The sequence below is a fragment of the Apteryx rowi genome, unplaced genomic scaffold (assembly GCF_003343035.1).
Source record: "Apteryx rowi isolate R43461 unplaced genomic scaffold, aptRow1 scaffold_346, whole genome shotgun sequence".
Lineage (NCBI taxonomy): Eukaryota > Metazoa > Chordata > Aves > Apterygiformes > Apterygidae > Apteryx > Apteryx rowi.
Window position 1 is genome coordinate 728967 of NW_020449930.1, and position 24301 is coordinate 753267.

Sequence of the window (24301 nt, forward strand, 5' to 3'; positions counted from 1 at the left end):
GGGGATGAATCTGCTCATTGCCAGAAGCAGCAAATGGATGGCACGGTATGTCACGGAGGAGAAGGATGACAGAGCTTATTCCATAGTGGATATAGAATATTTTTTAATCCAGTGTTTTAGAAAGAGTTTTCTGTTTAGTCATTTTGAATTTGTGGTGATTAATTAAACTTAGATTTTAGCTGTCACTGGCTAGTTGTCTGATCTGCGGAAAAGTCTAGATACTGTGCTTTGGGAGTATCAAAAAAGTCTACACTGTAAGTTTAAATAATTTACAGTGATGGAAGTAGGAGGTAGAAGTACCGGTAAACCAAATAATTATATTGGAATTCAGTTTCTTACTGAGTTGCTTTCTAGGACAACTTGGTAAATCTGAGCGTTTTATTTTTGCCACCTGTCAGTTGAGGGGTGCATATGGTACTCTGAAATCCTTAGGTGAAAGATGCTAAAAGCAGAAAAATCTATATGATAAAGATGGTGTAATGTTGAATCCAAGCAGAGAGGTATGTTGAAAGAATTTGATAGTTGAATACTTACATGACTTGTTAATGTGTGCTTGTTTAAGAATTGTGGTTTGCATAAGGGAAGCAGTTGTAACAAAAATGTTGACTAACAGTGTAAATGTAAAATCAGTAAAGTAAACATGACCAGCTAAAGCAGTACCTAATTTATCTAAGGCGAACGTTTATTTTCATCATTCATTCTGTTGTTTGAGTTCTTCTTTTAAATGACACTTTGACATCTTTTGTATAAATTATGCATGTTAATGTAATTGTATTTACTTGTAGGTGGCTCTAACCAAGAGAGCTGATCCAGCTGAGTTGAAAACAATATTTTTGAAGGTATGTATAAAGTAAATATTTCACTTTTTCAGCTTAAATTTTTCATATCTTTTGCTCCTTTATTGCAGCATACAACTTGTGATAGTTTTTCCAACCCTTAATCATTCACTGTATTATTACCATGTTAGACTTAAATACCACTATCAGAATTGAACAATGCTCACCAAGAAGTCAGATACATTCCTGAGTGATTATTGTATTGACTCAGAAGAAGTATTACTATCTTAGAAAAAAAAGTGCATTGTTCAGAGAATGGGGTGGGAGTTTCAATATTGTTCCTACACATGGTAAAATGTTAGTGTAGACACCTTGCTGTTAGACCATTTGGTAAGCTTCCTTCTCCCATCCTTGCTTCCTTCCTGCCATCAGTGTTATCTGTGGTTTTCTAGCTCCGTAGAAGTGTTGAGAAGATCACCATGTGAAATGGTGGCCATGTTTTAGTTTCACAATCCTCTGTGTTGTCCTGCTGTAGAAGTACTGTTGTAAACAATGAATGACTCTTGTGCTTGCTTGCATACATGAAGATAAGCGTACTGTAGTGTTTTGCTGGAATATGGTGATCCATTTCCTAAATGTAAGTAATATTCCTAATCTTTCTAAGCTCTATTAGTACAATGTCTGTAGTAGTGTAGAAATTTGGAATAGAAAAAGCGTACAGAAATTGATGAGGCTGGAGAATATATGTAAGTGAGGTAGGTGCTACGGTGACCTCTTGAATCTGAATTATTTTTATGAAGCGGTTGAGTGGCTGAGATAGCTAATACCTTTTTAAGTTCCATCTTCCACATTCTGTCTCTCCAATGCAATGCCCCAGTCTCTGTGAGCATTGTTTTTCCATTGGCCTTTATGGTCTTTTATTAACGATATATATAGGTGCCACTATGAATATGTCTTTTTATAGTTTTATCATATACTATGTAGGTGCCACTATGAATATGTCTGTATTTATAGTTTTATCATATACTGTTCATATTTATACCTCTGAAATTGAATTTTCAGTTGGGAAAATTAAGATTTAACTTATTAAATCCTGGAACTGATATCTGTCAGGAGAGGAGAAAGTCCCTTGAAAAAGAATGAGATTTTCATAGGAAAATTTTTGAAGAACAAGACAAAGGCAGCAGAGAAGGCAGATGGGGAGCAGACTGCTGACTGGGGGAGAAGATGGCAGCATTGAGGAAGGAGATGAACACATTAAGGAGAAGTCTGGTCCCTTCTGGAGAATGAGAAGTTCAGTTGTTGTGGGTGGATTGGTTGGTTTGTTGAGAATACTGTGAAACGTTTTTCATGCCTGCCTGTGTTTCTGAAGATTTTAACTCCCTTAGCTTTCAGCTGCTGTGAATTGGATGGGTCAGAGCTGACCTCACTACATACTGCGTCCTGCCCCTTTTTCTTGCCTTTTCTGCTACCCCCACCATTGAAAAGAAGGGGTCTTGATAATTGGAAGAGGAAATATGATCTCAACATTTTGTTCAGTGTAATACAGAAATTGCTATGCCACTCACTGAGAAAGGACAGAGGATGCATGACTATGGCATGTTGTTTTGTGCAATACAAGCAAGCTGTGGCCAGAGTGTTAATTAAACTGTAAACTGCTTCAGATGATTTTAAGTGGTGAGGCCAAGACAGTTGTTTCTGCAGATTGTGGAATCTTCTTTTTGTAAAATAGCTTGACAGCCATTTTTTAAACTCAATTAAGAGTTAAAAAATACCATTTCCAAGTAGGAATGATGTTCACTGTGTAGAAATAAATATGAGGCCATCAGTTTAAATACAGTTCATTACAGTCAACTTTCAGAATTTTTGGTACATCAAAACCACGATAAAATGTTTGCAAATCTTATTTAAAATGGGGTTGAACTGGTTAATATTTGGCTATTTAAAATGTATGGAAATAAGTTACCAAAAAGTCATTAAGTACTATTGTATAATATCAAATTCTCTGTGGGTATAATTGCCAAAGTGGGGAAAAATACGATTGTAAAGAACCATATTTTTTTAATGTCTCTTTTCCAAAACCAATAGAATTGATGTTTTTCTCTTTTTGTTATGATAATTTCTAAGAGTAACTCTACTTTTTCTAAGTCTTCTACCATAACCCCTAAGAGATTAAATTTTAGTCAAAGTGATCAAGCTGACATTCTCCAAGGTCATTTTCTATATGTAGTATAGTGTACGTGATTGGATTTCAAATACACTTGAGTAAATCACAATGACAAGAAACAGGGGGACACTGAAACCTTGTGCCGTTTTCTGTTATTGAGTGCCCTAGCAGGGGGTTAGCCTGGAAGAAAAAAATGAAATATAGAAGCATAGACTGTCTGACTTATTTGATTTGTTTCTCAATAGCGGCTGTGTTAAAAGTTTTTGAGGCTGAGATTCTGAAAGATTCTGTCTCCCTGCAAATGATTACACTGAAATGAATTGATCTGCTCGTTCTTATAAAAGTATACAATTTAAAATTCTTTGCAGTGTATCAGCTAGAAAGCTTGCTTTACGAACAGTGTCTATTGAAACTTGAATCCTTAAATGCTAACCAATATATAGATGCCAAAGCAAGTTATGTTTTGTTTGGGCTTGCTTCTCTGAAGCCTCGTTCCTTGAAGATATTGCTATACCTGAAGACTGTATTTATATAGCACTAGAAGAAAATAATCTACTTACTGTTACACTTTGGCATCCTTCTGAGAATTATATGCCTACAGCAGGTATAACGGTACTCTGCAGCCACCAGTATGACTCTATGAAATGAAAATTGGCAGCTTTTTTTCCCTTAGCAGAGGCATAGCAATGTAAAACAAAACACGTCTTTGCTATTTTGTGGTGTTCTTCAACAGGCATCTAATTTATTTATTACTTCAGTGTGGATAATGCTCTATGGGGAGCTGCAGGAATGTTTTATCATCTCGTCTTGAAAAAAAAAAAATCAAAGAAATTAGCAAGTTGCTTTCTTGTTCTCAATGCATGTTTGTTATCCCGAGGCAGACCTGTTTCACATAAAGCTAACGCATGGTGCTGTAAATATTGCTTAGGATTCTTGTTCTCTTAACTATTGTCTTCATCATCTCTCCCTCCCACCCTCCTCCCCCCAAAAAAACATTTTTAGAGTTGATTTCAAGCTTACCTTTCTATAGAAAATTAGGGCTTTTAAGTTTGAGGGATGACTGAAGAATCAGGATAAAAGCGGTAACAAAGGCAATTTTGTTTATGTATTATTTTCAAAATATTTTTAATATCAAAAAAAGGAGCATGAAACTTGTTGCTGGTGGCTTCCCATGGAGCAAATAGGTTTGGGTATGTTGAGTTCTGGTTTTGGAGTGATATGCAAAATAGTAACTCTGGCATAAAGAAGGAGTGGTGAATACCAGAGGTGTTTGGTAAGATCTCAAATCACTCTTCTTGTTTTCAGATGTGCTAAATTGCCTTGTCCATGTTCTTGCTTCCTCTCACTTTTTTTTTTTCTGGAAATCACTACTCTCTGGTCTTGTTCCAGCATTTTAACCAAGGAAGAAAATCTGTAGGTTCTTCTTTACTTAGGGACTAGCTATGGCTGAATTTGCTGTTGTGCAGTTACTCCAAAAGAGCACCCTCAGGTGGACAGTCTTGTGGGATAATTTACTCCGCTAGCACAGCAAAGTCATTTCTCAGGTGCAAACGCACCTTTTTGTGCTGAAATACACTGGCTACACAAAGGTGTTGTTTTAGCTAAATAAAATATGCTAGTGTATCTCCTACTTGTTATAGTTTTCAGTGGTCCTAAAATGTCGTATACCTGTTTGCAAATGTGTGCATGCTTAGTGTTCTCCTTTGAAAAAACATTCCATACTGGAGTATTAACTATTTCTAGTCTAAATATGGAGAAATTGTTGACATGATGAACAAATAGTCATAAATCTGTAGCTCTTTTGGCTGGGAAGCCAAGCCTTCAGCTGTTCCATTACTTCCCACAGACTCAGTCCTGATTCAAAGTAGATTATAGGTTCTTCAGAGCAGGAACTGTCTTACTGCTGTACTGTAAGTCTGGTCCTGATTGGAAACAGTGGGTAGCCTGGAGAAGGATGAATCTGAGGCACTAAATATTTTATTTATTTAACAGTATGCAAGTGTGGAGAAGAATGGAGAATTTTTCATGTCTCCAAATGACTTTGTCACACGGTACCTGAAGATAACTGGAGATGGCTTGCCTAATGCGAGCACTGTACAGCTCCTTGCAGGTGTGGTTGATCAGACGAAAGATGGGTAAGTGTTAATTTTTTTCATTTTTGTTCATGTAGAAAATATAAAACTCTTCTTTTCAAAACAGTGTAGGTCCTCAAGAGTTGTTCCCCCCCCCCTTCCCGACAATACATAAAGGAATTCAGTATCTTTTAAGTGGAATGAGTAATAACAGTGTTTTGTGGTATGTAGCTGAGAAAGCTCTTTTCTGTCCACTATATATTTTTAATCCATTGAACCTTTCATGTTTGTTGGCTGGCTCTGCTAACTCCTGCTTTCCTTTCCCTTCATGCGTCTTTCTGTCCCTGTTTACTTGATATGTTTGTCACAGACACATGTACAGATAGCAATTTAAAATAGGTTAGGATGATGTAAGAGATCATAGAAAAAAGTGCCTCTGTTTACTTTGTTTTGCCATAGTACTGTTAAGTTTTTGCCACTGTTTTTCCTCAAGAGGGAGGAGGAGCAACTAAGGTATTTAGGGAGCCACTTTGCAGGGTTGGGAAGACAGAGTGTTGTTGGTTGCACATGGTTTGCATTTGAAAGGCTGACTTTGCCAATAGGCAAGATTAGCTGCCCCTCCACCTTCCTCCCCCCTTCTTTAATGAAATCCTAGCTTTTGCTTTTGGTACTTGCCCAGGCAAGCTGTCTCTTCACCCATATGAATGCATTTTTTGAACCCTGCCTTTAAAGTATCTTTAGAGAAACTTTAGAATAATTAGCTATGGACTTAAAGTCTGTAGTTGTGGCATTTTTAGAAACCAGAAAACTTCAGGCATGACTCATATCAGCAGTTGCACAGAGTAAAATGTGAGATAAATAAAGCATGACTAGAGAATGCAGGCTTCCTAGCGACCAGACGCATATATAACTGAACTTTTGTGATGGTTTCTTGCCCTCTTTTCTGCTCAGCTGACCTCACATATCTGGCAGGTGAGCACCTTAAACCTTGCAGACAAGTTAATGTGATGTTTGTTATCCCTAGTAAAAGAGTCCTGTAAAAAGTTACGTTGGTAACATTGGCATAATGTAGCAAGAAAGTAGTGGCTTCAGATGACATTTGAAAATGCTAAATCTTTCTCAGATTTCGACCACTCTTCCCTTGGTTTGGTGCCTGTAAAAACTTCATTTTCTACATTACATGGCTTCAAATCCATTTTGTAGTAAGAAGATTGTGAGTATAATCCATACCTTGTGATTTGGATCTCCCTCACAAGTAGAGGCTGGTGTCAGAAAGAGCAAAATGTAAAACTGTAGTCTATGTGAACTTACTGACAAGTTTGGGATTTCATAAGTTGGTGTGATCTTGCAGGAGTTTTGCAAGTTTTGCAGGGTAATATTGAGGCTTCTAATTGCAACTTTTTGCCATGAGTAAGGTCTGTTTCTGCAGTCCTCAGTGTGCAGTAACTGGGGACTCCATGTTTCTAATGTGTCTTTGGAGAGTCTCTCCTGATACTCAGGCTTTCTTCTGATTTAGCTGGTGTACTCTTATGTGAATGAATGGAGAAAGTTCCGAAAGTAATTAGCTTTCCTCTCCAATCTGGCATTGTAGCTTTTTTGGGGGGGGTGTTCTTTTTTGTTTTTTTGGTGATGCATAAAGTAATTCTTCTTGAACTGGCTATGTGGACCAGCCTTTTTTGGTCCCTGGAATGAGATCTGCTCAGAATGGCAATGGGACCTTTTGGCCTTCTATTGAATTCTCTCCACCTTGGCAGTCTTTTAGTTCAGAACCCCTAGTTTCAAAATGAAATACAGAAGTGTTTTTGTTAGTGTTCATTTTTAATTGGCTGATGAATGTTTAGAGAAGCTTTACCATCATGAGAGCCTGTTTGATAATTCAGCTTTATTTCTAGTATAAAAAAGAAGATAGCTTGCAAGGGCAATGACAAGTTAATTTTGTTACAGTGTTAATGGCTTAAAGCAGTGGGGTTCTGAAAATGCCGCAGCCTTATTTCTAGAGCATTTATTCACTGTCTCAGGTCCCTGCTCCTTTTTAAAGAAGCATCTGTTCATTACGATCAGTGAGTGTGACCACTCTTCACCAAAAAAAATCTGAACCCAGAAGCACAAAGGTTGTCCTCAGCACTTCTTTAAACACTTTAATTTCTTTTGATTTCAGTGAGAAGTTATGTACAGATACCGAGTATAGCCAGTGGGGGATACTGAAATCTGTAAGTCACACAGGTAGGAAGAAGCAAGACAGCAAAAGAGCTCCTCATTCTTTAGCAGAACAAACTGACTGGTAGCGAGTTGCTTACCCCTGAGTTGCAGAAGTCCTTAGTGTGAACCACGTGCATGGAAATGAACTTCATGCTACGTTTTCTCTCTTGTTCAGATGGGGTTTCTAAGCAAATTGCCAGCAGTTAACAGAATCTGTAAATTCTGTGGCAATTGGCAATGCAGAGTGGACCAGGCAGATGAAATAGGCACAACACTGGCAATTCTCTTCTTGCATGTTTTTTCTCAGAGACCTAAACTGGAAAGAGGAGGGTGCAAGCGAAGAACGGTGGTTTTTTGCATGGACTATCACTATGGTTGCTGTAGGCAGAATCTCTTGCCTCGTCACTCCAGCACAGTTTTTGTGTTGCCAGGAGTTAGGGATTTGAGGGTAGCTACAGAAGCTACTGTTGCTGTGACCTCTTAAAGGGAGACTCTGGTGTCCAGTGAATATCTGTTGCCATGGGAACAAGTTTTATCTCTGTCTTAAGACTGGGCATAGAGATCTTTGGAGGTAGATTTTTTCTTCTGTCCTCTTTCTGAGGCATCTTTTTAAGGTTTCCTTTAAGAAAACCCTTTTCTTGCTGATGGCCAGAGAAGTCTTTCAACCTACTGGGCCAGAAGTAAAGTAGATTGGGGGGAAAAAAAAATCAGTATCTATATCCATCTATCTCATATGGCTGTAGGTTCTATGAAACAGACTTATGAGCCTTGCCTAATTTCTGGCCTTAAGTTTCCCATTGCTGGCTTCAGTTGAAAAAATGCTTCATCTGGCTTCAGCTGGATCAGAAACTCTTCCAACAACACGGTGGCTGTATTAAGGCATATCAGCAGCAGTCCAGGCATTTCCCATCCTGCCTCCTGTAACATAATGTTTTTGTCTTTTTTTGTACTTTTTAAACACCTAACAGAATAAGTATTTACTATACATCTCTGTTTGGACTGTAGTAACTAACACTTTACCAAGAAATACTGTATGCTTTATTTTTAGAAAGGACAAACTATTCAAAAATAACACTTGGAAATGCCAGCATTTTCCATTATTATTGGATATAAATTTATCCCCTAATGCACCAATTTACACTAGTTTACCTAGGTTGCAGCATAAAATAAAAGATGTAGCTTCAATTTGTGTTCCATTATGTTATCATGTTTAAATTGCTGATACAGTAAAAACATATGCATTGATTTCTGAAGAAACCTCTTCATCATTGCATTTGTATGTATTATTACAGTGCGTAAGGGCTTTTTTCCTTTGTATGGCTACATTTGGACTTTCTCTGGCGGAAAAGCATTACATCTGTGTGGTGCCCAGATACCTTTGGGCATGAGCACTGAAAGAAAAAGCATGGAGGAAGGAAGAAGAGGTTGTAAATAGTGATCTAGCTGCACTGTACCCAGTTGTTGCATTTGGCTTGTAGCTCTTGTGTGTGGATATTCTGAAAATATCAGGATTTCAATGTTCCTGAGTTAACTGTGCAGTGTTGCCACGGTTAATGCGGACGTGAAGGTGAAGGAAGATTTTGACCGGTTGGGTAGGATATCTTTAAGACTGATGTATGATTTTGTAAACATTTCATCTCTCTCTTTGCACTGTTTAAAATTACTAGGCTTTTCTCTGCTTTTGTAATATAAATGAGCACTTATTTAAGTAGATAAAATAACTCTTAAGTAGTATATTGAAGTCCGTGTTAATATGTGCTGTTTAATGACACCTAATGATATTCAGTGAAGGATTATGCTAAACCCAAAAGGCTGATGCTAAACCAGAGAGAAAATGTGTTACCCAGGCAACTACCCTTGTGCAGTATAGAGAAGTGAGCATATGGCTATGTAGTACACATTATTTCAGCATCTTTAAGCATTAAGAATCACACGTGTAATTGACTATGAAAAATTACTGCTCAGTTACTGTATTGTATGGTCATAATAGAAGTAAATGAATACGTCATTGTTGTTAGAATAGATCTGTTGGGAATCACTAGCAGGCTAGTCTACTTAGGGAGCAAAAATACAATAAGAAGAAAATAGCTGGTTTAATTAACATGTAAAAACTGGGTTAATTTGAATTCAGCTGGTACAGCCAATATTAATGCCTCTTCTTTCATAGTCTGGCTGGAACCACACAATTTGTACACTTTTAATCTTCCTAGAACTATGAATAATTGTTTTTAAAAATGGACATGGGTTATTTTAATCATCTGTCTCTGACTTATTAGGGGGGTTTATTACTTGCAAGTAGTGACAAAGAATGCTTCCACTAGTATAAAATCTTGTAGCAGTGTTAGTGCATGGAATTTAATCAAATCCAGGTCTAACAACACCGAGTTGCTCCTAGCCTGATGTTGGGATTCTGCTAGCATAGGTGCTAAATCCTCTTCTGTATTGGGATCGCTGTATGTGTTGGGGTATGTTAGTAAGGATACATAATAGTTGTTTTTTCATGTAAAAAGATGCTTTATAAAAACTGTTGGCAGATAGTTTTACGTTTACTCTCATTTATTGTCACTCTATGACTTACAGGTTATAATAACTCATTATTATACATAATTATTTGTTACATACCTGACAACATGTACATTAAACAGACACAAACCACCGAACACTCCTGCCCCAAAGTTTACAAAGCCCGGACAGAAAGAACAAAATAGATAGCATGCAACAAGACTCTAGAACAGGACTGTCTAGAACTAAAAATGTGAACTAAATATATTGTGATGTATTGATCTAAATTTGAAGGAAATGTTGCCTTTTTTCTTTTTTAATTAATTTTGGCTTAGGAGAGATTGGAGGTTTTTTTCCATTTAAAGACTAAGTATCAGTTTCCTCAGTGTATAACAGTGGGCAGTACCTGGCGCTCCCAAGGAATTTATAATAAACGGCATAACGGACTGCCCATGTGATAGTGTGTGCTTATGTAGCAAGTCATTGGCTTTTTTGCCAATAAAGCTGAAGTGATGCTTATATGTTTACTGGCATCATCGATTGTGAGTTTTAATATTAAAAATACCTTGGGAGATTTCTTTTTATTTATTTCTCTCACTGCCTAATATACCATGGTGGTAAGTTCCCAAAGCTAATTATTTGTTAGAATATTTTTAACTCTAAATGTGCTTCCTTTCACTTTTAGTATGTATATCTTGAGGGAGGTAATGTAGGACAACTTTTTTGGTCTTTTCTACACAATGCTTATTTTTTGATATTCTCCTTTTGTTCATCTTCTTATATTTTCATGTTCTTCTCAGAAAGCAGCTTATGTTACCTTCTGGATGTTTGACTGCTGACTTCTAGCACATTTCTGGGTGACTTAAAACTCCCTTAAGATAGGGTGACTAGAAATTGCTATATTACTCAAGGTAAAGGGCCGTCCTAAGTTGATGGAATGATTGTCTTTTCTAACTTATTCAGACTCTTCCTTCTTCACTGTTACTGTGTACTGAGTGGAAGTTTTCATTGAACTGGCCACAGGGTCATTCTGAGTAGAAGTCCTAGAGGTATAGTTAGTTTCTAATAAAAAATGTGTTCTTTTGTGTGTGTTTCTTAGCACTTGTTACACTGAATTTTGTGTGACTCAAAATCAAATCTTCATTCCCCAGTTACTGCCATGTGAAACCATAAAAGCTGTATGTGGGCTTCTCTGACATAAAACAGCCTAGGGAGAGGGCAATCTTAAACCTCCCAGACTGCCAGCAGGCCCTGCAGCCACACATTTGAAGATAGTTTTAAACTGTACAACCTAGTCATTTAAGAAGTAGAGAAAGAGAAGAATGGTTAGCCCACAACTCTTTGCCTTCTTAAGAAAGAGAGTCTGGTCTCCATTCAAACCCTTGGGTGTGACCTGGAGAAATTAGAACTGCTCAAGATCTTTGCTCTATCAAATCTACCGCTGCAAACAATGCCAAGTTGTCTAATTATGTATTGCTGTTTACTAACTAACTTAAGGAAAGGCACCTCTGCTTTCATCTGTGCTCTGCTAATGCACTTGCATTTTGGGAACCTGGCTGTAATGATGAATTTGAATAAAGTGCTCTTGGGCTGAGGAAGAACAAGCACACTACTGCTAGAAAAATTGTGACTCAACATGCAGTACTCGAGGGCTTCAAAGGATGACTAACAAGTTCCTAACAAACTGACGCCATATTCTGATCGGTTCCTTCTGAAATGAGTGGCAGCATGTAGGTCTTAAATGGATTTGCTTTCCAAAAGTGTTAAGTCTCAAGGGATGTTATTCATATCTTTATTGGCCCTCTCCCTTGCCAGTGAAGGGAGGTAGGCTCACCCAGAGGGCAGTTCAGTTAGGCATTATCGTTGAGATGAATAGCCACACTGAGTGCTTTGCTTACTTTGTTGTGTTGTGACTTGCTAAGGAGAACAGGTCCTTGTTCTCCAAAGTCCTTTCCACCTAGCAGTGTAAAGGCCTACTGACAGTGCTGGGGCATTGTCCATGATAAGGCATTTTAGGGTAAATTATAATCCCTACTGATAACATTTCATACACAGTTTGGTTGAGGTCTTATTTCTTTTGCATAAGCTATGTTATACTGTATTTAATTTTCCACAAGCAAGTGGTTTCATAGCTCTTGCTTTTTCCTTCCTCCTTTAGGCTGATATCCTTTCAAGAATTTGTGGCATTTGAATCAGTCCTGTGTGCTCCAGATGCATTGTTCATAGTGGCCTTTCAGCTGTTTGACAAGACTGGCAAAGGAGAAGTTACTTTTGGTAAGACTGAGTTTATAAATGTACGCTGTTAATTTAAAAATTCATGCTTAGGCCAAACCTGATTTTTACCTTCTGTTACCATAGGAAACAGTGATTTGTAATGGAATTACACTTGTGCCAAGGAACTTTCTCATTTAATTTTTTTTAATCGTTTACTTTGTGTACAATATGAAGTCAAGCTCACAGTCATTTTCATGGTTTTCTCTAGAGCTCGTTACTTTCCTTTCCTTTTCCCCAATGTGCTTGTGCAGGTTTTCAGAACAGCAGTGAGAGATGCCTATAGGAAATGATTGTAAAACCGCAAAAAAATTGCCAGAGGACTTGGGCAAATGTGGAGTCTGAAATTACCTTGAATTATTTTTTGTTTAAATTGGCTAGATTTCAAGCTGGTTTCCTTTTAAGGCTTAGAACTTTCTTCTGTGAGATTTTTCTTCAGTAATAAATCCATTATTGACCTGCTGAAAATTTGTCTGTGTTTCGGAGGTGTGGCAATTGTGTTGAGGACGTCATAAGAATACTCAGACCAATTTAAAACATGGTTATGGGGACTGTTTATTTCTAGACACCACAGAGACAGCTTATCTGTAGGACTATTTGCCAGCTGCCTAAGGACATGGATCATTCTGTCTGGAAGAACAATTCACAAATTAGCAGTTTTGAATAACTTCTGACTGCATTTCAAAAAATGTGTATGTGTGCGTGTGTGGGGGTGTAATCCTAAGTACCTAGACCAAATAAAATTGCTATTTCTAATCTGTTGTATTTGAATGTGGTTATCTATGTGTCTCTGGTTTTATTAATTGGTTGTTAAACTGTTTTAAATAAAAGGAAAGTTGGATGACAGTGATTCTTTGTCTTTTCTGAATGTATGGTTCGCATGTCCTTTGTCTGTTGCTAGTATTCCCTACCCATACTTTATGCGTAGTTAAAAAGCCCTTCTCTTCCCATTTAAACTGAAAAGATCTCCTGTTATTATTGCTTGAAACATTTAATTCCTTCTTCCAGCTCCGCATTTGAAGTTGCGGCTAGTGAGAAGACTTGCTGTCTCTTCTTGTGTGTGTGTTTTTGTTTTTTCAGTATTTTGGTTGCCCGGGTTTGTATAAGATACATTTTTGTGCACAATATTACTTGTTAGAACAGCTTTTAAAAAATTACTATGGATGTTAAAAGATTTGAAAATGGAAAAAGTTCTGTTGATCATAACCTTGATGAAGGAAGTACTTTGTGCCCAGCAGACTTGTGCATGTGTATGGACAGAGAGACAACGAGAGATGGCATGCTTTCGCATCAGGAGGGCGCCCATGTTTTGCAGTGGGTTTGTTCCAGCGCAGGCAAAGCAGGGCTCCTGGCATGCTTGTGATCTGCAAGCTCTTGTCTGCATCAGAGCCCCCGCTTGCTTGCAGCACTCCTTAATAATCCAGGAAGAATTCTGGCTGTTTGATCTAAATGCTGAATCAGTGCGACTTAACTTTTTAACTCTTGGCATTCTTGTTAATAGTTTTGCTGCTGGCAAATGCTTCCCTCGGGGTTTGACATAGTGCATGAGTCAAAGGATTGGTGTGGCATTTGAAGCCCATTGATGTCCTTTTGGTGATGAGAGAAACTGTGCCAGGCTGTATTTAAGGTATTTGAAAGAGGAAGCATGCCAAGGTTGGCAGAACCTTTTTTTTTTTTTTTTTTAATTTCTCTTCTCCTCCTTTGAACTCGTAAATGCATTTGTAACTTCTGCAAAATAGTTTGGGTCTACCACCTGAGAAAAGGCTTGGAGTGGGAAGGATGCGAGAGCTGTCTGGATGTCATGCATTCTCAGCAAAAATGGCTGACCTTTAGATAAAACTAGTTTCTATTTCTATCATAAAAAATGTTTTTTTCTACTATGAGAAAATAGCTGTTATTTTTATAAATTAATTATTACAGTACTGTCCTGTAACTTTGCCACTCAGTGCCTCAATCATGCATCTTTAAAGTAAATTATGAGATCTTTTTCCTTTGACTTGAATGAGAGTGGGATCAAGTCCTTATCAAGGTTAGGAGGCTTAAATAGGGGTTTCATATACTGTGAAATTACAATGTGAAAGGAACAAAAAAAGGGAAAGGATCATTTTTCACTATACGGCTGTTAAGTGTAGTATCTCAAGGATCCCCTTATAAGTCTGTATCTGATTTTATTGTTGTAAGAATACAGTATGATTTATCTTTGGAGTCATTGTTTTTTGTACACTGAGATAATGGTGTAAATATTGTAGCTTATACTGAATGGAATATAGGGCTTCCCAGTTGTTAACTTACTATTTTCTACTAAGTAAATCATCTAATTCATATTCTTCCACAGGTGCACTTAGCTTGGTACCTTTGTAAAAATTAATAATGGGTTTTGTGCCAATGAGCTTTTATACTGGATGCTGTATCCAGGCTGTGGATATTTAGGGAAATGTTCTGGGTTAGAGAAGTTTTAGTATTTAATACTTAGCATTTTTGAAGAGAAGAATGCAACACTCTTACTTTAGCTTCTGGGTTGGAAATTCCTTTGCATTTTAGCCATATGCAGACATCTCTGCAATCTTAAATGTTTCAGTTCTTTTTAAGTTACAGGTTAGCTGTACATAGTATATTGGCAGAGCTAGCATCTATTTAAAAGCAAAAGAGCTGATCTGCAAGCAGTGTGTGTCTTGGCGGGGAGGGGGGAGGTATTTCTAGTTTATCACTTCTAGAAGTGAATGAAATGGTCAGTAGTAAACGAGTGGCCAGCGGCTTGCGGAGACTGCACCTGGGCGTTGCATCACRTTGTAGATTTATCTGCTGCTGAAGTGTCAAGGCTTTGACAGCCTGCAAGGAGTTAAAGCTCTCAGCAGGAAAGTGGGAGGAAGTTTAGCTGGCTTTTAAATTCAAGGCAGAGCAAACCATTGCTTCTTACTGTTGAGTGTTGACAGGCACATAAAAGCTGATAATGTAAGTCCAGGGGTTTAAGAGACTTAGCAGAGTTGCTTTTTTGTTGTATGACTGTATTTTAATGCCTCATTAAAGAAGCAGAGCCCTTTGAAATTCTTTACTAAATGGCATTTAAAAAAAGTTGAGATGCTTGGGTAAAAATGTCACTGTTTAAAAATTAAGTCATCTTAACCTCCATCTTTAATTTCAGATGGGTGAATGAAATGGCTAAAGTTAACATTTCTCAGCCTTTAATGGTGCAGCAGTGGTATCTAAGGACTGGCACTGTCCTTTTCCAGTACGGGTTCTCACAGTACCGCTGAAGGGAAAATAAACCTTACTCACATTGGTTTTGCTCATAGGGAAGGAAAAGGCACAAAAAGAGATATGATTTGCCCAAGTCTGTGCTGCCAGACAGTGTTGAACCTGGCTTTGAAAAATTTCATTCGATTTCTTTTGAAGTAGAATTTCCCACTAAACAGAAATTCTTGCTCTCTTGTGCTTATTGAAATGTAGCTGTGGTGTGTGTGCATGTGTGCACGTGTGCACGTGTGTGTGTGTGTGTGTGATTTGGGGGGGGGGGGAAATCATTCAACCGGAAGCTATTTCAAAATGGATGCTGTGCTGCTCTAAGATATCAGAGTATGCTGTAAAACAAGTCTGGCCTTAAAAAACAAAAACAAAAAAACAAGCAGAGGGAATGGGGAACCTAACCCCCAAATTGTTACTTGTTTGGCATAACAGCTGCAGAATTGGGCGGTGTATCTCTATTTTTGTCTCAAAACAAAACTCTGTATTTACATGTAGACTGTAGTTATTGTGGGTCTCTACTTCTGTTATTAATTATATCAGTACACATTTCTTAGAGGAACCTGTTAATTAATGATACATGTTAGTAAGCACTCCTGTTTGTTTATCTGATACTTGAATTGCCTGAATACTTGTTTGTAAACTTTCTAAAAGCACATAGCTCTTAACAGAGGTTTAAAGACATATACAGCTATTGTGATGGGCTTCAGAGTTCTTCCTCTGTGATAATGCTCTGATACTTTTTCAACCTGCTAAGAATTTTTGCAGGAGTACCATGACTGATTCCCTCACTAAAGGATCAGATTCAGACTTTGCGAGCTAACTCTTGATTTTTGTTGCAAAGAGTTATTTTATACTTTGCTCCTATAGATGCTTGTTATGATCTTACAGCATCTATAATTCTTTTCTTCTTGTACAACACCTAGCTCAGTGATACCCAGCCTAGCATGCTCAGTACCATGTAAAGCAATGAAAAGCTAAATTTGAGCTGTCAAAATAAACTGCTGAGGCTGTAAGCTTTGATCACTTGCTAAATGGCAATATTTGGTAATGCTCAATGAGGTTTCCATTACTCGTACCAACTGGTGAGAAACCATTTGTAGCTTGTGATGTGTTAGCTTAAACCTATGCAGCGTAACATTTGTTGATTTATAACTGAAATTTGCCTAGATATGATGATTCCAATGGCAGCAGTACAAATGCAAAATTTGAATTTTAGTCTGTAATGTTTTTTGTTGTTTGTACTGGATTTTGCACAAATAATGACTAGTTTTAATTAGAAGAGGATGCAAGGAAGACTTTTCAGTATAAACTTTCTTCAAAACAATTTTTAAAATCTGCTTGATGTTATTTTCATAGAATTTCATTTCTAGGCAGACTGTCAATTTGGCAAGTTTTTCGTGTTTTGTTTTTTCTTGTAACTAAAATGTTATGTAACCAGGCACACTTTCATGAAGGCATCTTAAGTAAAACAAAGCGTGTTTTAGTCACAAAGTAAATCTGTTGTTATAAATATTAAGAGAAGCTCCATCCTTTTACACAGTTGTGTTTTATTGCATCTAGAAAATACAACTGAGCTTTCTAAATCATCCAGAACTGAAGTTTTTTTTTATTTATTTACTTTTAATTAAAGCTGCCTTTTGCCAAACGTCAGACTGAAGGCTGAGCATATCCTTTGTTGAGTACCAGAGGTGGTCACAGAACCGTAAAACAGTTAAGGTTGGAAAGGACCATGGTGTCCCCTGGTCCAAACCCTTGCTCAGAGCAGGGCCAGCGAGGTCACATTGCCCAGGGGCCGTGTTCGATCGAGGTCGGAATATCTCTGAAGATGGAGACGCCACAACCCCTCCGGGCAGCACGCTCCAGCGGCTGACCACCCTCATGGTGAAAAACCTTTTCCTAACGCCTCGTTGGACTTGCCCACGTTCCACCTTGCGTCCATTGCCTCTTGTCCTTAAACCATGCACCTCCATCTTCCCTATGCACTCCTGTCGGGTACTCATACACAGTGATAAGGTCTCCCCTCAGCATGCCCTTCTCCAGGCTGAGCAAACCCCGCTGCCTCTGCCTCTCTTCATATGCCCTGTGCTCCAGCCCCTGACTGTCTTGGCAATTGTGAAGTATGGGGAAAATGAAAATGCTGTTTTATTTAGCCAGCCTATTCAGTTTACCTTTGCAGGAGTGATCTGGCTTTTATTCTTCTTCAGGGCAAGAGGGGTAAATTCGTTTTTATGCCCTCATGGGACCTAGGGCTTTCCATACCTGTGATCCTTGTGCCTTGGCAGTTTGTCACCCACTTCTTAGGCCACAAAAGGTAACAAAGAAATGTAAGGTTATTGCCAGTAAGCTTAAATTATGGATATCCACAGCTCCAGTAGAAATATTTTCAAGGGATCACATCTTGAAAAATAGGTTGAAAATGTTTTCTGTAAGCCAAATGTGCAATATTCTGTATATAAATTCCTGTTATTTCTCCTTGACGTCCAGGGAAGACAGGAGTGAGGAAGCTTGGATCCAGAATCTTAACTGCCAAGAGGGATGTTACTCTTGGAAATAGCCTGTTTTTTGGGATATTTGCTGTGTTTAGCAGAGGTAATAGATGTGCTCAGGAGTCTTGGTTGGAAATCTTGGTCGAGCGGAATTGGACAGTGTATGTATATGTCATGAAGAAGCAAGGTTTTCACTTTTAAAAGTGACAGGAGCACAAACAACCAGAACAGGGGGAAGGTAAGAGGATGAGAAAGCGAGCACATTTTCAGCAGAGAAGTGAAACTCGAAGCTTATTATGAATCTTTTAATTGGGGAAAATCATGAAGACAGAAGCATATTCTCTGTGTTAATGTTTTCATTAAAGTAAAATTAACCTGCAAGACAGGTCTGTCCTTGTTAAAAATTTGAATATGGCAATAAAGTTATAACCAGATAACTTTTGTTCAGTAGTTAGTGTGTCTGTCTCCTAAAAGGGAATGTGTGCTGAACTTTTTGTTAGGATTCGTATTAGACTTCTTGGTATTCTGGGGCTTTGGGGAAGCTTTTTGGTTGTTGTCATCTTTAAAGTCTATTTAATACATCTGAAAGACATTTGGTTAGCAATATTGTTCTTAATCTCACCTCTGTGTACAACAGGTGCTATACGGCCTTTTGTTGCTTCTTCATACCACAAAATGGATGTGGTTCACATCTGAACGAAAGCAGCCACCTTTAGTGCGAGACTCCAGCCTGCTGCAGTGCTTCTCTGCCCTTCTGTGACTGTCCCTAAGGGTGCTGACACTCCAGTTGTTGCTGTCGCAATACAGTCCCTTTTCTCCTGGAGTCGTGCTGAGTCAACCAATTCATTTTATGAGGGCAGCCCACCAGCCATAGTAAGCTTTTGCTTTCCATTGATGTGCTCCAGATGTTAATGTGTTACCTGGAGGTGGAAAAACATTGTGAAGGCATCCATTTTTGATATATGTGCAACTTTATTGCACTTTTTAAAGTGACCGGTTTGCCAAACAATTTTTTTAAAATCACCTTGATTTTGGGGGAAAATTTTTAATCACTTGTGAGCAGTGTTTACTGAACAACCGAATGCAGATGCACCCCGATATCAGATTGGCATGCATGTGTTGTATGGTATTGTGCCAGAGATCAGAAGAACTGCTCCAAAGCTGTACCAGTTCAGTAGGTCAAAAATCCACTTTTTATGAAAGGCTAACTGTAGATTTGCACGATTGACTGTAATGGCTCCAATTTTAAAAGATAGAGGTAGCAGAGAGCACTTCCAGTTGGTGGGACAATTCAAGAATACTGCATGCTCAAATGACCGAAATATTGTGCTTTCTGCTGCTACTTCATGCTACTTAAAAAAAAAAAAAAAAAAGTGTGGAAAAGGTGGGATAAAGCCAATTTGAGAGTAAATTTCAGCCATATAAGGTCACTCTCTGGTTAACAATAAGCTGAGGGTTAGCCATCCTTTATACAACTGTCTGTGCTGTTGGGGAAAAAAAACCCAACGATTACTAGGCAGCATTTGAGGAGGAACGAGAGCCTTCCACACCAGAATATATTTAAACTGTGGCAGCAGCAGTATATGTTTTAAGCTTGATTTTGTTCCATCTCCGTTTCAAATTGTCATGGATTACAAATTAGGAGTTAAATGCTTTAGCAGGCCCTGAGAGCTAGGGAGGTGTTTTGCTATTGCAAGTTTTAATATGAAATTTCAGATAGCAAAATACACATACTTGCAGTGTGTGTACTTCAGTTTTCTAAATTGGAAAATCTGCTGTTACCTAGCAGTTAATGACTATTTTTTTCCAACAGTTGAAATGCAGGACCTGATTTGATAAGCTGATAAAAGAAAACAAAACTGAGAACATGCTGGAAGTGCTCAAAGTGAAAATTACAGTTTAGGTAGGTTTGGGGGTAGATAGTTAGACATTTTAATTGAACTAAAATAGTTTTATACTAATACAGTACTGTTGTGGGAGTACATTTTGTGGTGCATTTGAAATTGAAGAATTTAAGTGGGGGAAAATGTATGTTAATGCTTTGCAAGAAAGTGATTTTTTTTTTTTAAATCCCATCTATCTAAGCAAAATAGCTGTTAAAGAAATAGAGCTCTCAAGTCTGTATTGGAGAGTAAAGTGTAATAATTTTTATGCTCTTTTAGGATAATTTCTCCAAGCCAAGAGTTTGCATTTTATCACTTTAGTTGGTATGTTAAACTGCTATAGGAAACAATCATGTGAATACTGAAGAAAATTTGTATTCCTGGACAACTACAGCAAAGTCAGCCCCTACTGGTGTGAGGAAAGCTGTTGAGTCAGTCTGGATTCTTGAAGTCCTATGTTGTAAACATCTCCATGATAGGAGTAACAGAAATGAGTCCAGATGATGATTTCAGTTGTCCACATGGAAATGAGAACATTGAATTTGATGTAACACCTTTGATTACTCACAAGCAACACTGGCTTATGCTAAGCATCAGAAATCCCTGCTTGTCTGTTGCAATTCAGCACTGATCTATAGCTGGACTTGCTCAGAATAGCTAAATTGGTTAAAATTACCATTTTTACTCTTTTAGTTTAATTTTGTATTTGAGGATTTTCTCTAAATTTGGAGTAACTAGTCCTACTTAAAAAGCTACCATTTACACATACACACATGTATATATGCATACGCATGCACACACACATACACGTGCACACAATTAATGAAGGCAGTGAATTCAAATTTGTTTAGGTATTTATATGCAAGTGTGTATATGCAACCATATTGTTCAGGTGCAAGCTGAAACCAATATTAGTCTAAATAAATGCAGGGCACTAATGGAGGATTTTGCACTCTTTTGAATGAAGCTGTTTTAAAACCATAGCAGAACCACATGATAGAGTGCAGATAAATTACACTGACCGTAGCTGCTATCTTTTTTGCAGATCAACCCCCCTTCTCAAGTCATATATTACAACTCCATTATCTTCAATTGTGTGCTCAGTTTCTCTGTGCAAGCTTCAGTTTGAGGGTTCTACCAGATCTCTTTCTAGTCATATTTTAAGAAGGAAAGGATCTAAATTAATTTCTTTGATTCAGAATTGCAGAATAGATTGTAGTCCATGTTTTGCAAGGAATTAAGAGGCATTAAAAATACAGCCTTAGAGTGCTGTTCTAGAGCTTGTAACCTGTGGAAGTAGGTGGCTGTGACAGCTGTTCCTGCTGTCCTTGTTTTGCTGAGGGAAGCTGGAGGAAAGCATGCCTTTTCTTTGCAAGCCTTAGTAATCAAGCTATGTCAGTACATTATTTAATTCATAGTGTGCCCAGTATAAAACTATTTCAATCCATTTTTCTTGACAAAGCGGTAGGGAGATCACTTGTACTTCTGGAGTGTTGCCCCTTTGCTGGGTAAATGGGCAACACAGTCAAGTACTTGGACTACCAGTAAGAAAAAAATCATTTCACATCTTAGCTGAGCAGACATGATGTGGACATAAATTTTCCAAAATAAAAAGCCATCATTATAGAACAGTTTGTGTCAGACTGTAGAAGGATGGAATTAAACTAGCTGCATTTTTAAAATTCACAACAGTAAATAAGAAAAAAACCCCAAACCTTGGATAAAACTCAATTATTTCAGTACAACAAAATATATGAAATATCGTTACTTGAATGTTTTGACATATATGTGTACATATTTCTGTATACATGTGCTTTTGCACAAGTCTGCTGTACTTCTTTGTGGCTGTTACTGTCCAGGAGCAGCAAGGGCCAGCTGCGCTGCAAGGGAGGTGAACCAGGAGCCAAGGGCAACGACAAGACAGGCAGGTGTGGGCAGAGACCTCACCAACAAGGGGCGCAGGCCTACAGTGCCTGAACAAGAAGAGCAGAGCAAGTCTGGTGATGGTAACCAGGGTCTGCCAGCGTCTGGCAATCACCAGACAAATCCATAATGATGAGGCAGGTCTGAGGCCAGGCTGGGAAGTCAGGGCAGCCGGTCGGGGCTCATTGAGGTACTGGGGCAGACGCAGGCATCCCTGCAGCATCACTCAGGCAAGGATCGAGGTCCCGAGATGAACCTTCTTCCAGCTCTTTCTCCCACAGCTCTTTGCCCAGGCTGCAGTCCAAGTGCTCAGGGCTGCACCACATCGTGCTAGCCTTGGGGACAGGCAGCCAAACCACAGGTGTGGGAGGAAGAGGTTGCAGAGCCTGCTGGTGCACCCTGGACCATGCAGCTTACAGAAAATGTAGAGCAGTTTCAAATGGTCAGTGAGCACCTGGTGCAAAGCCTGTGGAAATCAACATCAATCCTGTTCTCAACTCCACTGGGCTTTAGGTCAGGTCTTGGTTGTTGGCAAGGCAGTTGGGTTCTCTAGTCATGAAGGTGGACCAACCACCCTCATGAATAGTTTAATTAGCCCAATTGGAGTTACTTCTTGTTGTTGTTGTCTTTTATCTATCTAGGATTTATTCTAAATGATTTTTAATAAAAAAGTGTACTTTTTTTCGAGTGCCATTTAAGGGAAACTGTTTCCAAATGTGTAATCAGAAATGCTTAGCATTAACAAAACATCATTTTATAAAAGTATCATCTTTTGTCTGAGCAGAATGAAGTGGATTTGCATATTCAGTTTTAAAATCCTTATCTTTTCACAGTAAAATATCTATTCCACGCTCTTTGCATTAATTTTGCTTCACTGAGTCCAAGTTGTAGCTCTAATGCTCATATGTTCCTCTTTAGGCCCTTAAGTGTGATGAATATAGAAACAATTACTGCCAGAAGGTTTTGAAAAGGTTATTGGTGCATGTGGAACTCTGTTAACTTTTAAGAGTTCATTTCTTTAGAGCTCATTTCTTTTCAAATTTTTCTTTTGTTTTCCCCTTTGCAGAAGGTGACCTGTGTTCTTTATGGAAGTTGCTGTTGCCTATATCATCAGAGTAATCTCATTTTTTGTCAAGGTCCAGGTTTTTGCTACAGATTTTCTGTACCATGCATAGATTCTTTAATTGCTTAAAGGTTAACATACGACTATAAAATAAGGTCCATTGTGACAACTTTTCTGCAAAAATGTTGCAGCTGTTCTGTAAGATGAGTAGGATTTCAGCTGATCATGAAACTTATTCTAGCACTGCATTGGGATGGTATTAATTTTATTGGACTCAAACAGTTATACTGCATGAAACATTTAGGTACTTGTGCAAATAATTAGTTTGAAAGAATTTCAAATTTAATACATTAGGTATTTATGAACTGTAGCCCATAAAGGTTTTAGTAGCTTGTTCTGTTAAGTAACTTAATGGCACGTGCAAGTAATTCTCCTAATAACTTTGATTAATGCCTAGAAGGTCTTCCTAGCTAGAAGCTGAGATTTCTGATTTATTTTCTTAAATGCAAAATATAGTGGAAGAATGACATTCAGTTCATTCATTTTAAATGTTAAAATTTCAAGGTTCCAAATGGATAGTTTTCACATGGGGAATATTGCTGGTCTTTAGTGTGTCATGAGTGTCCGTGGTTATTCCAAAACAGTAGTTATAATTCTTGATCACAGTAAGGAAATGTGCATACAGTGTACTAATTTGTACATTATGCATTTAAGCATAAAGATCAGTGAGTACATTGGAGATGAGAAAAACCTTAGTGCCCAAAGACCAAAAATACCCTCCCTAAACCAGCAGGCCATTCAGTTGGAGACAAAACAGAAGATCCTTCTTGTAGTGTGATCAGAAACCAAAACGATAAGATTTCTATTTTTTAATTATAGACAGTGCAGGGACAAACAATTTATTTTAGAACTTTGAAATTTATTTTATAATTAAATTTCAAAGCTTAATTTTTAAAAAGCTTGTCACAAATGACAGCATGTATTTCTGAAAGTGAGTATTTAAAATCTCCTCCTTCCATCTGTTGTTCATTTTGCTTTCCAACAACTCTGTGTTTAGGCAATGCAAACATGGAAGTGATCATATCTTTTTGCTAGATTTAGATCTTGTGCTCTTATGGCTCCAAACATTAGAGCATTAGCATGTTGCCTTTTTAAAACTAAAACAAGTAAATAGTGTTTTGACTTGTATTTAAAAGCTTCAATTCATCAGATATCTTGATAAATATTGGTTTAGCACCAAATATGAGCATGGCTGCCCAGAGAGGTTGTGGAATCTCCATCCTTGTAGATATTTAAACCTCAGCTGGACACAGCCTGAGCCTGAGCAACCTGAAGTGGTTGGACCCTCTTTGACAGCAGGTTGGACCAGATGACATCCAGGCGTTCCTCCCAACCCAAATTCTTCTGTGATTTGGTGAAACAGTTTCCCTTTTAAAAAAGGCATAAGCGAATAAAGTAACTCCTGGCTACTGAAAGACGTTGCTGCTCCTCTGTGTTTTTTCTGTGTTTAGTTCAGCTATTTGGGGGTAGCTGTGGAACTCTTGACTCCAGATTTGAGGCAGAACTCCATTTTAAAATTGTCTATTTTTTATTTTAATGCTGGACTTGGATGATTTGGAGATGATATTGCTAGAACTGAACAATAACTTGAAGTGAGTTCTAGTACACAATTTGCTACCTTTTTGACAGTTAAATCACAGGCTAAAATACTATAGA

General features: G+C 38.0%; 1 protein-coding gene across 2 annotated transcripts in view; it reads left to right on the top strand.

Moving 5' to 3' along the window:
- Positions 1-24301, top strand: part of SLC25A13 (solute carrier family 25 member 13) — a 101768-nt gene that overhangs the window by 21619 nt on the left and 55848 nt on the right. For both annotated transcript variants that reach the window (XM_026072659.1, XM_026072658.1), the window contains exons 2-4: positions 786-839; positions 4936-5078; positions 11875-11990. In XM_026072659.1, the coding sequence (XP_025928444.1) occupies positions 4969-5078; positions 11875-11990 (226 nt within the window). In that variant the 5' untranslated portion in view covers positions 786-839; positions 4936-4968. The remainder of the gene's footprint in view (positions 1-785; positions 840-4935; positions 5079-11874; positions 11991-24301) is intronic.